This window comes from Apiospora phragmitis (genome assembly GCF_038363925.1).
Source record: "Apiospora phragmitis strain CBS 135458 chromosome Unknown utg000006l:1.0-5683423.0:1.0-5690449.0, whole genome shotgun sequence".
Taxonomy (NCBI): domain Eukaryota; kingdom Fungi; phylum Ascomycota; class Sordariomycetes; order Amphisphaeriales; family Apiosporaceae; genus Apiospora; species Apiospora phragmitis.
This window is the reverse complement of record NW_027117404.1, coordinates 4,272,113-4,287,499: the sequence shown is the minus strand read 5'-3', so window position 1 is coordinate 4,287,499 and position 15,387 is coordinate 4,272,113. Positions and strand designations below refer to the sequence as shown.

At 46.1% G+C, this 15,387-nt stretch overlaps 4 protein-coding genes across 4 annotated transcripts; 3 read left to right on the top strand and 1 right to left on the bottom strand.

Annotated features, from left to right (window-relative positions):
- Window positions 1-3,942: 3,942 nt before the first annotated feature.
- On the bottom strand, window positions 3,943-4,125 carry PG994_006544 (uncharacterized protein; the record flags this gene model as incomplete). The annotated part of the gene is made up of 1 exon (XM_066857953.1): window positions 3,943-4,125. The coding sequence occupies one exon, from the start codon at window positions 4,123-4,125 to the stop codon at window positions 3,943-3,945; it is 183 nt and encodes a 60-aa protein (XP_066717222.1).
- Window positions 4,126-5,068: 943 nt separating this feature from the next.
- On the top strand, window positions 5,069-6,181 carry PG994_006543 (uncharacterized protein; the record flags this gene model as incomplete). Its single annotated transcript, XM_066857952.1, has 1 exon — window positions 5,069-6,181. The coding sequence occupies one exon, from the start codon at window positions 5,069-5,071 to the stop codon at window positions 6,179-6,181; it is 1,113 nt and encodes a 370-aa protein (XP_066717221.1).
- A 671-nt stretch (window positions 6,182-6,852) lies between these two features.
- On the top strand, window positions 6,853-8,834 carry PG994_006542 (tol protein; the record flags this gene model as incomplete). The annotated part of the gene is made up of 3 exons (XM_066857951.1): window positions 6,853-7,062; window positions 7,115-7,412; window positions 7,564-8,834. The coding sequence occupies 3 exons, from the start codon at window positions 6,853-6,855 to the stop codon at window positions 8,832-8,834; spliced, it is 1,779 nt and encodes a 592-aa protein (XP_066717220.1).
- A 430-nt stretch (window positions 8,835-9,264) lies between these two features.
- PG994_006541 (uncharacterized protein) lies at window positions 9,265-11,873 on the top strand (the record flags this gene model as incomplete). Its single annotated transcript, XM_066857950.1, has 5 exons — window positions 9,265-9,355; window positions 9,442-9,679; window positions 9,748-9,775; window positions 9,857-10,348; window positions 10,437-11,873. The coding sequence occupies 5 exons, from the start codon at window positions 9,265-9,267 to the stop codon at window positions 11,871-11,873; spliced, it is 2,286 nt and encodes a 761-aa protein (XP_066717219.1).
- Window positions 11,874-15,387: the final 3,514 nt, after the last annotated feature.

Below are 15,387 nucleotides of genomic sequence, written 5' to 3'. Positions count from 1 at the left end.
CTATAATATTCCTAGGCGGTATATAGTTACGTTAACGTGGTCGCCTTATATTAACTAAGGTTTAACTAGTCTACCGCTAAGGTCCGCCCTACTTTTCGCGGCGTCGTTCGTATATACTAGTATCGATCTTAATAATGAGCTCTATATATATAAAAAAATTATCAGGGGCGTCAAGCCGGCTAAGTTTATTCTTAACATTATTCTTTAATTTTTAATAATATATTATAATTTTCGTAACTTCGATATAATTTAATCAAGTTATAATACGTTAGAACTCGGCCGTATAAAAAGCGGCTAATCTTTTTTATTTAAGGGTTTTAAGTTCCTTCTCTACTTATCGCTTTTCGTCGAAGTTTTAAAAAAGTGACTTAAGGGCTTGTTCGAAGCCGTCGTAATTTTCAAAAATACGTTATACCTTTATACGGTATAACTTAACTTATTAATTATTTTTTATAAATTTATTTAAATAAGGCTCGAATTAAACGAGTATTTTATTTTTAAAAAACGAGGCGGCGTGGACGACTCGTTAAATAGCGTTTTAGAACGTTTTTTCATAAAACCGTTAATAAGTTTTAACTTAAATAAAAAAACTTCGGAAATTTCCGTTTATTTCGTTAAAAAGGGTTAACGTATTAATCTTTATACCTTTTTTTAATATAATAAAGGTTTAAATAATATTAATAATTATATAAAAAAGACATACTTTTTCATATAGTTTATCGATATTATAAAATATCTATTTTAAGGTACCCTTAACTAAGAGCTTATTACGTTCCTTTTTAAGCTTAGCGTAATAATATTAATAATTGGCGCTCTCTTGCTCGAGTTTCTAAATTCGCTTGGCTAACGTTTATCGGGTAGGCCCGTCGTTACTATCGTCGCTATCGATATCTATAGCAGGGTCTTATTAAGAGATATTAAAGGTGGCGGCAGGGGTCTTTCCTTATCGGGCGGTATTACTAAAGCCAGGTATAAATATAGTTTTTATAGTGCTATTATTTAAAGGTTTAAGTAATAATTTATAAAAATAAAAGTAATTAAAATATAACGAACGCTATTTAAGTTTTAAAAAAAACCTAATAAAATATATCAAGGTTTATATTAATAATATAAAAAAGTATTTAAATATATAATAAAAATCGTTTTTATCGATATAATAAATAATAATTTATAAAAATAAAAGTAATTAAAGTATATAAACTTAAAGGTATTCGTAATAGTTTTATTAAAATTATTTATTTTATTAATAAATTAAAATTAATATTTAAATTAATTATTAAAATAAAAAGTATTTATATAAAATATGTAAAAGAATATTTATCGTTATATATTTAATCCCTCTTTTATTAAGTCGTTATTACTTAATAATCTCTCTTAATTATGCTCTACACTACTTAGTAATCTCGCCTAATCACGCTCCGCGCTACTTAGTGATCTCGCCTAATCACGCTCTACGCTACTTAGTAATCTCTCCTAATCGTTTACCGTGCCACGTGACTTATTAACGGTCGCCGTTGCTTTATAGGCGCGTTCGCCCCATCGCCAGGCGCGGTAATGGCGTTACTTGTTATTAAGAAGAGTCCAGCTTCGTGTTAGTATAGCTGGCGGTGCGGTCCGTAGCTGTGGTATCGTAGCCTGTTCGGGGCATGGTAGTTCCGTGCCGGTGAGTGGGGTTTTTTAGCCGCATGGTTAGGTCGGGTTGTAACAGGCTGGTTAACAGGGGGCCGAAGCAGGGGGGGGCCCGAAGGTGGGTCTCCAACGTTATAACGCACGCATCTGGTGAAGTTCCACTTTGCGTGTGACACAAAGTCAATTCTTGAAAAGGGGCACTTGAGTCTCTATACCAACCTTTAGTCCGACCGATTTAAATATAAGACCCTTGGATTCTGCACTGGGGTAAGCACCCGTGTAATGTTTCTGTCCCTCGCTGTCCCGGGTCCTCCCTCGTCCCCCTAAGATGATGGTGGAGGGTGTGTGGGTACCTGCATCCAAAAGAAACTCGAGCCGCCTCCTAGCGCTGAAGGTCCGATAAGCAGGGGCTATGCGGGAACCAAGCACAGGTCTCACGTAGATTGACCACGATGATGATTCGGAGGTGGCAGCTGATTGTCAATCATTCCAAATTTAAATCTCTGTTACTCATTCACATGGAGGTTCTTGCAGAGGATCACGGTGCTGACCTCTTCCAGCGGCTGGCCCGTTCAAAATACGACCCTGACATACTCGATACCTCTGCCTCTTCGCCAACCCAGGCCAATAGATCCCACCAGCTATCGAAGCTATTCCTATAAGGAAGCCGAGGCTTCGGGAGAAGTACCGGCTATCAAGCGCAGATATCGACCGATCAAACTAGGAGGTTCTCATCTCGGTTCCGAGGTACTCCGTCCAGGTCTCGAACTACTCGTATATGGGCAATGATAAGCTTACGCGACATCCAGAGTCGAAGAATCCTTATCTATTGAATCTCCTGCGAAGAGCTTGCTTGTAGGGACTCACCTCGAAGACGATTAATTATGAGATCCGTAGACTTGCCTCGTTATAGGACGAGCAAGAAAGGGTCACAAGTTACAAGTAAGATAGATGTCAAGCTTACTGTCCGTATCAAGTGTGCAGTTAATGCGACAAATTCCCATAAAAGGCGCCACGTTGGTCCAGATACACGAATCAGAAAATATTTATTTAGTTTGTACTGCGCCACTGATACGAGAGGCAAGGGGTGACGCTATATAGAGCATCATAAACGCCATGCTAAACCATGTCCTTTGTCAGACTTACGAAGCACTTGGGCTATAGAATGAATAAAGACCTGACGAAGAAGCCATAAATACCGAGGAGACCACATCGCAACCTAAGTATGGCCAGTCCGTCAGGGAAGCCGTATCGATCAGCACGACGCGGGCCATGCTGAGGAGGGCCAGGCCCACGAGCGCTGTCAAATGAGCCTTCCATCCAAAGCCGATTATAATAAACAGATTTAGCACCGTAATGGAGAAGATCACACTGTGCGTGCATATATGATCAGCTACGAACGATGACATATGCCTGCCGTGAAGGTATATGGAGGACCCGAAATCCCTGTGATCGTACACTTACCCGCCCAAACAGCTATATATGCCCGCGACACCAGTGGCGAACGGGAGCATGGTCGTGGACCTAAAGAAGGAGGACACACTGTTGCACTCGATCCCTGTTGACAGGAGCTCTGTGAGTGTCCTGCATACTTCAAGGTATTGCTGGAATTTGTCATTCAAGGCGTCGGCTCTGTCGATTTGTACTGACAGCGCCTTCTAAAACTGGATCTATCAGAGCCAACAGACTTCTTTCAAGATTAGATATATGGGCATAATTTAGTAAGGGTTCCATAAGATCACAGTACCACAAACGCAGGCGTTGCTTAAGATAAGGGTGACACCTAAACAAATGTTTGGACCGCTCTGAGCTGAAAAATATCTCCACTTCTAAGCTAAGACATGGCGCTTGAGTTTCGAGATTTTACTTCCCGCATGGTAACATCAACCCTTGATAGGCATATGCCCTCGCCGTGAAAGAAAACGTTTAGACCAGTCGCAGCTCTCCATCCACCCGTCGACATTTGAAAATAAAATACCAGTCTGTCTTTTACCTCCTGGCGCCTCCTTTACCACTCCCTAGCATTCCACCATCGCCTTCCCGGCTCGCTGGGGCCATGACAATAGGTTGCGGGGAATCTTTGAGGGTGATGACTCTTGGGGGTTTATTCACGAGAACGGGAGCCCTAGCTTCTTCCAGGAGCTTTCGGACCTGTATGCTCTATCGAGCGGACGAGTAGATGATACACAGTCTTGTCTTTCTGTGAGCCCGATCTATCTGATGGGCTTACTGGTCCAGCCCGTGATAGGATCTGACCGTGGCGCCAGCAGCGGTAGAATATATATATCATTAAGTGACATCGAGACCCAAAAGCTAAGGGGCCTCGCGGAGAACAACTCGCTCGCGGCGTTGCGGGGCCTCGCCGGGATGATGGATTGGGATCTCTTTGTTGCCAAGGCTCATGAGCTCGGCGTGCCCACGCCGTGGATGTTGGGGCTCGTGTTGGAGGTCAAGGACCAGGGCCCAAGAACGTCCTGTCGGCGGAGTAGACGCCATGGCATTACGATGGCTTGTTCAAAACGGTGACATGAGCCAATCGAGATGATGACACCGAGACAGTAGTTTCAAGTAAGCCGCACGGTTGATTACCGCGTAGAATGACTTTCGCGCTCTCCTTTATTTCCAACTTATTTAGTCATTTATTCCCACCTGATTAGAGTTGCAGATTTCAGATGTTCAAGGCAATCTAATCCTCGCCCAAAGACACATGCTTCCCTCTCTTCACATCCTCGAGCCTGCTCGCCAGAAGCGATTTTACAGCGGGCCGCAGCAGGAAGTTGTGGGGGATTCATTTTGACTGATAATTCAGGGGTGAGAGGGAGAGGGACAGAGAGAATACGGCAGATCCAGTCGTCAACTCAGCACTAATGGGATAGAAAAATCATTGGAGTATCAGGCATGAAAGGGCGGGTGATGTCATCGTAGGCATCGTAGGTGCAGCACCTCTCACCTGAAATACCATCTTTAGCATGCCGGGACGGATAAGGATCTCTCTAGCCTGCCTGGTGTTTCCATGGAGTCTGATAGTGCCAGCGTATGCGTGCCATTATCAGTCATACATTGTATCAGCCGTGCAATGTTTTTCAAAGCCCTCGGGAAGCAGAAGAAAATGACTTCCAGCGGCATTCATGGAAGACGCAGAGTGGGCGATCAAACATGACTTAATTGGGAGCTGGCCAGTTGCGCGGAGATATCGGTGCTCGCAGGATCAGCGGTTACTTAAGCCTGTTCCATCAAACAAGCCCCACTGAAATCTGCATGGAGCCGCTAAGGGGGACCCCCTAAGATTCAATTCGACCCCCAACCCTTTACCCTCAATGAAATCATGTAATCCCTTTTTTAATGTTGCATCGCCCTGCCACAATATTAACCTACCGCCAATCTTCTCGCGACGGGTCTGTTGCGTCCACTCGTTGAAAAGAACTCGCTCACATCCTGCATGCCTCGCTGTACCATTACGCGAGTTCTTGGGTTACTGCCCTTGACCTGGCTCTGTCTCGTCGGCACCTGGCTCTTCCTGCCGTCCCCCCAGGTCCCCTCCACCCACCGCGATGCCTACATCCAACAGACGCTGCGCACCGGCGGCGCCCTGACGACCCTGCACCCGTACGGCGACTTCTACAAGGGGACGGTCGACCGCGTGCGGGGATCTAACTGCAAGGACTGCGGCGCCCTGATCCTCGACTGGCACCTCGACGCCGACGCCAAGTCCGACGCCCTTGTCCTCCGTCTGGGTGATGCGCGCCTCAACCTCACCGACGCCGCCCTTCAGAGCGCCGCCGCCGACCCCGCGAAGCCCTACTACCTGAGCGACAGGATTACGTCGAAAGTCCGCCATGGCACGACCGACGATGCCATCAATATGCCCTGGTTCCGCTGGACCGACAAGGTGCTTGTCGGTGAGGTCCTGCACGGGTCGTGGGACAATCAGATCGACGTCCGCGTCTACAGCCACGCGAGCGGCACGGTCGAGATCTGGAAGGAGCTGAGCCTCTGGAACGACTTCCAAGGCCCCACCGCCATCCGCGAGACCGACCGCATGGTCGGACTACTGGCCAACTTCGACAACATCTCGCGCAAGCAGTTCGACGGCGCCTCCAACAGGGCCAAGGCGGTAGACATCAAGGTCAGCGGGATCAAGGGAGAGTTCCCCTCGACGACGTGGCCCATTCGGCACACCATCTGCGGGCCGCTATTCGTGCCCACATTCTACCTGCCCGTGCCGGTCTTCTACCTGATCAGGGAGCCGATGACACTGTTCATCCTCTGCGTTGTCGGCACTCTCGCCGTCCTGGGCTTGTGGGTGCGCGCCGGCACGCCGGAGATGGGGCTCTGGTTCGCGGGCCTGCCCGTCGTTCGCCTGTGCTGCCGTGGGCGGGCGAGGCGCGCACGGCGCCGCGGGGTCTGGGGACCCAGTGGCCCCGTGCAAGACGACGAGGAAGAGGCGGGCTTGCTGGGAGGACCGAAAGAGGGTCCGTCTATGTTCAAGGCCATGCCATCTGTGGCTAAGCCCTCCAAGTCGAGGGCGCGAGTTCTAGGAGACAAGTACTAAATTGGCATTTATGCATTGGGCTTTTCTTTTTTTTCAGCAGTCAGGAAGGAAGGATTATTGCATATCATGGCGCATCCAAGTCACTTGTGTGAGCATATTATGTAATAACAAAAACACGGAGTGATGTAGGGTTGCTGCATCTATGTATGAGGAATTAGCTTTCTAAGTTTCCCTTCGTTCGGGGGCGTCCATTTGAGCATGAGAAGCATTGTTTCATGGGCTTCTCCATGGGCTTTTTCATGGTTGGTATAGACATAGGTTACACGGTATCAATGATGGACAAGAAGAAAATTGGTTTATCTTGGTTGCGCATTACCTCCTGTAGCAAACCCTGTCTGCCCTGGCGGTACGCTAAAATGATCCCAGGCCCTGCTAATTTGGCTGTTTGCTAGGCGGACTGTTAAAAACGCCGAGCTGAACAGCTGAACACCAGGAAAATGGGAAATTGACGACTAGAATGTCGCAGATCCACACTGGCTTTTCCATCGACCATACAGCTTTCGTCGCCCTAACTTACAGCAGGGCAGGGCTGTGCAGTAGTAAGGAATGCTTTAGCTTCAGCCGCTCGAGCGTTTCCTTTTAATGACCATTGACATCATGCACCGAGACTTTCTGCCCAGCGATCTGGCAGATTCAGACCACGATCCCTAACTGAATGGCTCCCAACAACAATGGAGTACTCCTTGTCTCCTGGCAGCACGCAAAAAAGGGGGACAATTGAGGATGAAGGGGGACCTCCTGCCAGAAGACGACTGTTGTTAGAAGCTCCCGCCAGTAGTGGCCTCGCTTTTTGCGATCGCTGCCGCGAAATTCAATGGGAGGGCATGGCTGCAATCCCGCCAGCAAGCAAGACCGGCAGGAAGGCGGCGGAACTGCTCTTGGTAGACCGCAGCGCTCTACGGCAGTCGCAGTGTCCCGTCTGTCGCTTGTTAGCTGATATCATACCGCAAAGACTGGACGGCCAGCACTTGCGGGCCCGGTGTTGGCGGTAGCAGTGATGTGCGCGGATTGCGTGTCATTGATTGCCACACCGGGGTTGAACCGGTCGAGGCACCTCTGAAATGCCAGTACGTCGCTTTGTCGTATGTGTGGTGGAAGCCTTCATCCCCTACACTGCAAGGAGAGAATGGCAGTTCTACAAAAGCTGGCGCAATCATGCCTCGTGTCATTATCGACGCCATTGCTGTGACAAAAGCTCTCGGCGAGCGGTATCTGTGGGTGGACAAAGTTGGTAAGAAGCAAAGGAGGCCCCTCCATCCTAATGTGACGCCAAGGCATCTTCTCACCACAGGAATAGTGGGTTGACCAGAACGACGGACCTATGAAAGCGGTGCAAATGGCCCAGATGGATAAGATATACTCATGCGCATATCTGACGATAGTGGCGGCAGCTGGCGATGGAGACTCGTACGGGCTGCCCGGAGTGGGCGAGAGGCAGCGCTGTCCCCAGGAATCCCTCTCCGTCACCGAGAAGTTTGACATCATCCGGATCTTCCCACACACCTCAGCCGAACTCGACGACTCGACCTGGGCCCGGCGTGGCTGGACCTATCAGGAGGGTTACTTGTCTCCGCGGCGACTGATCTTCACCGACCACCAGGTTTCGTTCCTCTGCAATGGGGCGCACCACGCCGAGACGATACAGAAGCCGAAGGAGCTCTCCCGAGCTGAGCTAATTGAAAGCAAGTCCAGCTTTGTGAACATAATACCCAGCGCGACGCTCCGCTCCAGCGGCCGCGGTCGTAGCGGCGGCTCCGAGTTGGGAAAACAGTGCGACGACCTCAAGCGGGAGCAGCTGGTCAACTACACGAGGCGTCAGCTCACCAATGAGTGCGACTCGCTCAACGCGATACTCGGGCTCTTTCGCGCGCTGCAGCCGAGCGGCATCCGACACCTCCACGGTGTACCCCTCCGCAAGGTGCGAAAAGCAGAATGCTCGTGGCTTGAGTTTCCTCTTGCATGGCACCATGAAGCAGAAGGCTCACGGCGTCGGCGGCCATTTCCGAGCTGGAGCTGGAGCGGCTGGGAAGGCGGTATTCGCATGGACGAGTCCGACATCTGCGTTCCGGACGGTTGCGAAATCGGGCTGGTGGAAAGAGATGATCACGTCGTGCCATTGCGAGACTGGTTCAAGCACGATTTACGAAACTCGGACCTATCAAGCGCAAATGTCTCCTGCCTGTCGCGTGTCACTTTTTTGACGATCCAGATCCAATGCGTGAGGAAAACATGGACTGAGCTCAATAGAAATCTCAGCCAGATGAGCCGCCTCGCAGGAATGCGCTTCACGGATGTAGTGCACGCGGTGCTGCCAATCCGCGAGGGAGTCATGCAAATGGCCTACGCGTACATGGATGGAGATATTTCGCTCGACGATGGGCTATTGGGGCTTGTCCTTCGCCCATCGCGGTCAAGCCGGAAGAACGCCATTCTTCTGTTGAAGGATGACGGACAGCAGCAGCAGCACTACCAGCGCATCGGCCTCGTACGGGTTTCAGGGTTCGCAAAGACACGTCCTTCCGCCGTCGGTAACTCGGATCCGCAGACCGTGTATGTGGACGGCAATGGTCCACCCCTAGACGAGGTCGAGCAGGTCGAGGAGCTACCGCTCTGGCTAGAGAAGGCCGTCGAGAGGACCATCACGATTTCGTAGTTCACCGATTACGCACCATTTTGGCTTCTTCGAAATTTACAGGAAGAAGGAATCCATCGACATTTTTATTTCCGGTTCCATCTACCTATTTACTTCATCTGATTCAGAGACGAATTCCGTCTGTAAGCAAAGTTGTCTGTAAGCTGACACGCAAGGATGTGGTCATCTCATCTCCATTCCACGCACATCGCACAACCCCACTTCGTTTCGATCTTACTCCTCTAGGCAAGGCCCAGGCAGAGTAAGCTCGGACATTACCAAAGCCCGAGGTGCGCTGAGAGATGCTGACTCGACGAAGAAACTGATGTTGCGTTCATGCAGAGAGGTATTTCATTCCAAGCCAAGCTTAGTCGATGGTCCTTGTTGACTGATCTCAAGTTCCGAGTCTTCGGTTAGGTGGTAATCCGGTGCTTGTTCTTTCCTTTTCATTATGTCCTCGCCGCATAGCCCGTACGCCGCACCACCACCACCAGCTGCCGCCGCCGCCGTCAAATCCCAGCGGGTCCTGGCCTGCGTGCTCTGTCAGCAGCGCAAAGTCAAATGCGACCGCAAGTTCCCCTGCTCGGAGTGCTCCAAACACAACGTCCAATGCGTGCCCGCGACCCAGACCCGTCGGCGAGGCGGCGCTTCCCAGAGCGGGACCTTCTGGCCCGTCTTAGGTATTATGAGGATCTGCTCCGCCAGCATAAAATCAAGTTCGACCCCCTCCATGGGCCGTTGCTGTCGGCCCACGACGACGATGATAAGGACTCGCCGCATGGCAGCTATGAGTCTGGCGACGAACAGAATGAGCCTGTCGTCACGGTGGGATTCTCGCCGCCTCCCGCCGCTTCATACCAAGCTAAGTATGTCTCACTGTCCCCTCAAAAACATCTTAGCGGCATTTCTGTTATATATATCTAATATCATGCAGGGACTTTTGGCAAGCCATGGGCTCAGCGGTACGGCTTTGCGTTTCGGTGATACAGAGACTCGATTTCCATGAAGCTTCTGCTGACCTGTCACGTTTAACAACATAATAGTTCAGAGATACCAATGTCAACAACGACATCGAAACCCTGACTATGGGAATCAGTCGGCTCATGGTTCATACAGCCATGGATCAAATGTATGACAATGATGACCACCTCCTGTTCGGGTCGCGAAACAGCCACAACACCGTGGACCTCTCAACGCTGCACCCGGAACCCATCCAGATCTTCCGGCTCTGGCAAGTCTACCTCGACAACGTGGACCCCCTTCTGAAGGTCACGCACACCCCGACCTTGCAGGGACGTATCGTCGAGGCGGCGAGCAAGCTGAGCGGCATCGACCGGAACCTGGAGGCCCTCATGTTCGGCATCTACTCGATGGCCGTTCTCAGTCTCGACAAGGACGAATGCGAAAGCATGTTTGGCCTTACCAAGAAGGATCTGGCGACCAAGTATCAATTCTCTTGTCAGCAGGCCTTGGCGAACGCTGGCTTCCTTCGAACAAATGATCGTGACTGTTTGACTTCCTTATTCTTATACCTGGTAAGTGATTACCGTGACCCACCTGTTTCGTCAATGCTCCGGTCACAAAGCAGTTACATCAGACGCAAACCAAACTGACCCTGCCCAGCTCTCGGTGAGAACCGAGACCATGCCTTCGTCGCTGTCTTCGCTGCTCAGCATCGCCATCCGCATCGCAGAGCGCATGGGGCTCGACAGCGAGGCCGACCTCGCCAAACACAGCGTCCTCGAGGCCGAGTTGCGCCGCAAATTATTTTGGAATTTGATACTATTCGATCACAGAGTTCGTGAAAAGACGCACATGGCGACGTCATCACTTGTGCCGACGTGGGACTGCAAGGTGCCGCTCAACGTCAACGACTGCGACCTGCGCGCCGAGATGAAGGCGCCCCCGGCCGAGGAGGTGGCCGGTGGCAAGCCCACCGAGGCCCTCTTCGTCGTCGTGCGCGCCGAAATGGCCGACTTTGTGCGCAACACGCCCTCGCACCTCGACTTCACCATGCCCATCCTCAAGCCCATCGCGCGGCCCCTGCCCGGGGGCGGCGACGTCTCGGCCCTGCACCGCATCATCGAGGAGAAGCACCTCGCGCGCTGCGACGAGGACAACCCGCTGCAGCTCCTCACGAAGTGGACCGTCCGGTCCTACATCGCCAAGCACCGGCTGCTGACCTACTACGCCAAGTTCTCGAACCCGCCCGCGACGACGCAGCCGCAGCCGCCGACCGAGGCGCAGCGTGCGGGCGCTCTCTCGTACGCGCTGGCCATGCTGCAGTGCGACGAGAAGGTGATGGGCTCGCCCCTGACGAAAGGGTACCGCTGGCTGCTCGAGGACCAATTTCCCTTCCCCGCGTACGTCTACGTCGTGCAGGAGCTCAAGCGCCGGCCCTTGTCCCGCCACGCGGCGCAGGCCTGGCGTATCTTGAGCGACAGCTTCATGGCGCGCTTCCACGGCCCCGTGGACCCGCAGTTCCTGCCCATGTTCAAGATCTTCGGCAACTTCATCCTGCGGGCGTGGGACGCGTTCGAGGCGGCGCGGAGGCGCGCCATGGCGACGGCGAAGGGCGGCGAGGCTAGTGGGGGTGGCGAGGACGCTGACAACAACGCCGCTCCTACCGATCTGACGCCGCCGCCCTTGGTTCCCCTCATCCGGCAGATGTTGGCTGATTTGGCCCAGAACTCACAGACGAGGAGCGATGCTGCTGCCGCCGCCGCCACCGCCACCTCTGCCAACACTCCGGATCTCACGACGTCGTGGGGCGGCAGCAGTATCAGCAGCAGCGCGCTGATGGATACGGATCTGGACTTCAGCGACTTCATCATGGCTATGCCCATGAGCGGCTTCGGGCACAACCCAAATCTGGCTTACTCCTTCGACAGGGTGATGCAGGACAACAGTACATACGAGGAGGTCAGCCCCGATCCTCTGCTGTTCAGTAACATCGACGGTTCGGATCCCAACAGTCCAGTCACCAACGTCCCTGTGGATCTGGACTTTAACCAGGCGTATTGGAACACGCTGGAGTGGGGCATGGGGAGGGAATGGTGAAAGCGTGTCTGTCTGGGAAAAGTCGTTTCTGGCGGGCGTTGTTGGTGTATATATCACAGAGAATGGGATGATGCTTTGTGTTTGGGATAATGTTAGGGGTCCACATGCGCGACATCTATGCGCAACACAACAGGTAAGGGACATGTCTTAGAACTCTTTCTACTCTATGTAACATCAATATTATCGACACCGCTCTGCGACAGGTCACCATAGGTATGCCAGAATTATTGCCACTGGAGCTCGAGATATCCCCTTAATGGATAAAGCGTTGCACCCGCCAGGTTATGCAGTACTGTACGGATCAGGGATCGATGGGTGCCACTAGCATAATATTTATCTCGCTGGATACATTGACTAATTTGATAAACCTCCTTGTCGATCATGTACGAAAGGTGTATATTAACAGCAGCGTTTTCGCCATTAAGGGGATACTGCTAAGCACTTTAACTACTTAGCTGTCTTATTATATACGTAGTTACTTAAATTTAATATTAAACTATGTTATAATCGAAGTTTATTTTATTATTTATTATTTAAAAAGAAATCGGAAAATTATTACTTTAATAAGTTTTAATTTTAATATAACTAGTAATATTAAAATCGCTTTTTAAATTTAAGTTAATAATTTAAATCGCTTTATTTTTTTTCGATTTATTTTAAAGGTTATACTACTAGCTTATTTTTTTATCTTTAATTACTAGAATATTTTATATTATAATAAAAGTAACGTATCTTATAAGCGAATATCTTATATAAGCGAATATCTTATTCTTTTATACCCCTTTTAATAAAATATAAGTTAATTTTACTATAACGTATTTAATATATTAAAATTAATCGGAATCCTTATCTTTAAATACTTTTATATTATTTTAATAAATACGCGTATTATGCCCGGGCTCTCCGTAAATTCTATAGCGCTATAAGCGTATTTTAAACGTCCTCGTATAATTACTCCTCCGACGCGATTCGTCTTATAACTATTTATTAATATCTTTTTAAAACTATAAGTCTTTTTTAGCTTATATACGAAATAATCCTCTATTTTATAGCCGTTTCTTTTTCGTACGGCGGCGCGGCTAAATATCTTATTTACTTTTCGAAGTGTCGCGTTCTTACTTTTTAAAAAAGTAACTCGGTATATAATATATATTATAACCTTTACGATTTAATTAAAACTAATTAAAATAAATATTAGAAAATTATTTTAATATCGTACGATACGGTTTCGAACGTATTCGGTTTAAAATTAAGCTTTAATTAGGTTATTTAAAGTTTTTAATTTTTAAAGAATAAATAGGCCGGAAAATATCCCGGAAATATTAAAATATATAGCTTTATATCTAATTATAAAATAATATATTCTAAATTATACGGGATAAATACTATCCCTCGAAAGCCTCTTCGTATATTCGAAATAATGAAAATCGCTTAGAACGCTTTTAAAAACACTAGTAAAAAGTCTTCCTTTAAAATATAAGTAATATACGCCCGTATAAAATATTTAATTTCTTTTCCGTACACCCTTTTTAATATATAAAAACAGCCGATATTAAAAAGTTAAAGCTTATATAATAAATAAGAAAATATATAAAGTACAATAATCGAGTTCTTTTTATAATAAAGCTCGAAAATTATCGAGTAATAACTTTCGTAGCCGTTTAAAACTAAAAAGTAATAATAACCCTTTATATAAAACCTAATATATTAATTAAAGTATCGAATCCAGTCCTCGCCTCTTTTATTCGTGGTCCAGCTATTTTTAATAACTACGATCACCTAATCCTTCGGTAATAGGCTATTTTCGTACTAAGAAGAGAGGTACGTTTTCTCGGTAAAAATAATATATAAAGGGATGGCGTAACCATATAATTTAACGCCCTAAATAATTATAACCTATTCCCGGTTCCTTTACTATATTACCTTAGGCCTTCCGCATCGATTAGAAGTAGTTACGATTATTTCGAACGAAATTTAACTTATAAAAAAGCCGGTCTCGTTAAAGTTATAAATATCCTCCTTTTAGATCTCGTATTTATAAATTATATTCCGTACGAGAGTAAATTACGCGTAATACGCGTCGGGATCTTTATAAAAAACTCTTTAATAATTAATTCTTCGGTTAAAACGTGTCCGGAGGTCTAATTATCATCGTATAAAATTAAAGGCTTAATTAAAGCCGACGCGTCTCGCGTCGCGTAAACTAAATAATCGATTCGCTATATCTTTTATACTACTTAGCCGGGAAAGAAACGATCGCGTATTTAAATTAATAATATATTAAATAATCGCATTTGTTTTAAAATTTAAAAACTTTCGAGAATTCGTAAATATTTCGCGTCGTACAGGTTAATTATTTCGTTTACGCTATAAAGTTTTTAATAAGACGTAATAAATTAATATAGCCTTTTATATATTTAAAATTAAGTCTTCTTAAAGCGCTTAAAGCGATAAAATTATATCACTTTCTTTTTAAAGTTATAATATTTTCGAACGTAAAAGAATATAAAAAAAGGTTAAGGCTATAAGGAAATTTATAAAAGTGGGATATTCGCTTATATGAGATATTCGCTTATGAATATACGTTATAATTAAAGTTTTTAACATTTAATGAGGTTTAAGTATATATACTTTATATAACGAATATTATTCGAGTTTTAAAAGGAATAAAATAAGACGTACTTAAGTTTATATTAATAATACGAGAGAGTGTTTAAACGTGCGATAAAAAAACGCCCTATTAATATAATAAGTAATAATACTTTAGTTAGTAAAGTAATAATATAAGTAGTTAAGCGAAAAGATTTATTTAATAAAGTTATTAAGGTTTATCACATTATTAATAAATTAAATTAATATTTAAATTAATTACTAAAATAAAAAATATCTATATAAAATATATAAAGAATTACTTATTATTATAAATTTAATCTCTTTTTTATTAATTCCTTTTAAAATCGTATTATTAATTAATAATCCTTTTTACTAGTTTATTTAAATTATCGTAATTTATTCGCTCTTAACCTCCCTGAGTATATTATCCCTTTATTTTATTTCTACGTGACTTAAATTAGTTATTCGTTTAGTTTATACGATCTTAGCTTATTTAAGCTTGTTTATTTAGTTTTAATTATTTAGTTTTAACTATTTAGTTTATTTTAACTACTTAATACTATTATTATTATTTTATCTCGTATTCTTTTTAATAATTATTATCGTTATTAAATAAGCTTTCGTACGTACGTATAAGTGGGGGTTCAAGTGGTGCTGTATTGCTATATTTTATTATTTATTTCTATCTATAGTGCTAGCTACGAGGGGCATCATATGCCCCTCTTAATGAAATAAAAAAGGCGTTCGTGCGCGCAGGTACGTGGTACCCCTTTTAGAGTAGTATAAACAGCTTTAGTTTTAACTGTTCTAATAATCGTGTTTTTAATAAATAAGTTCGTTATTATTAATAAGTTATAAATATTAATTAAGTGAAGCTAGCTTATATTAAGTCTCGTATATA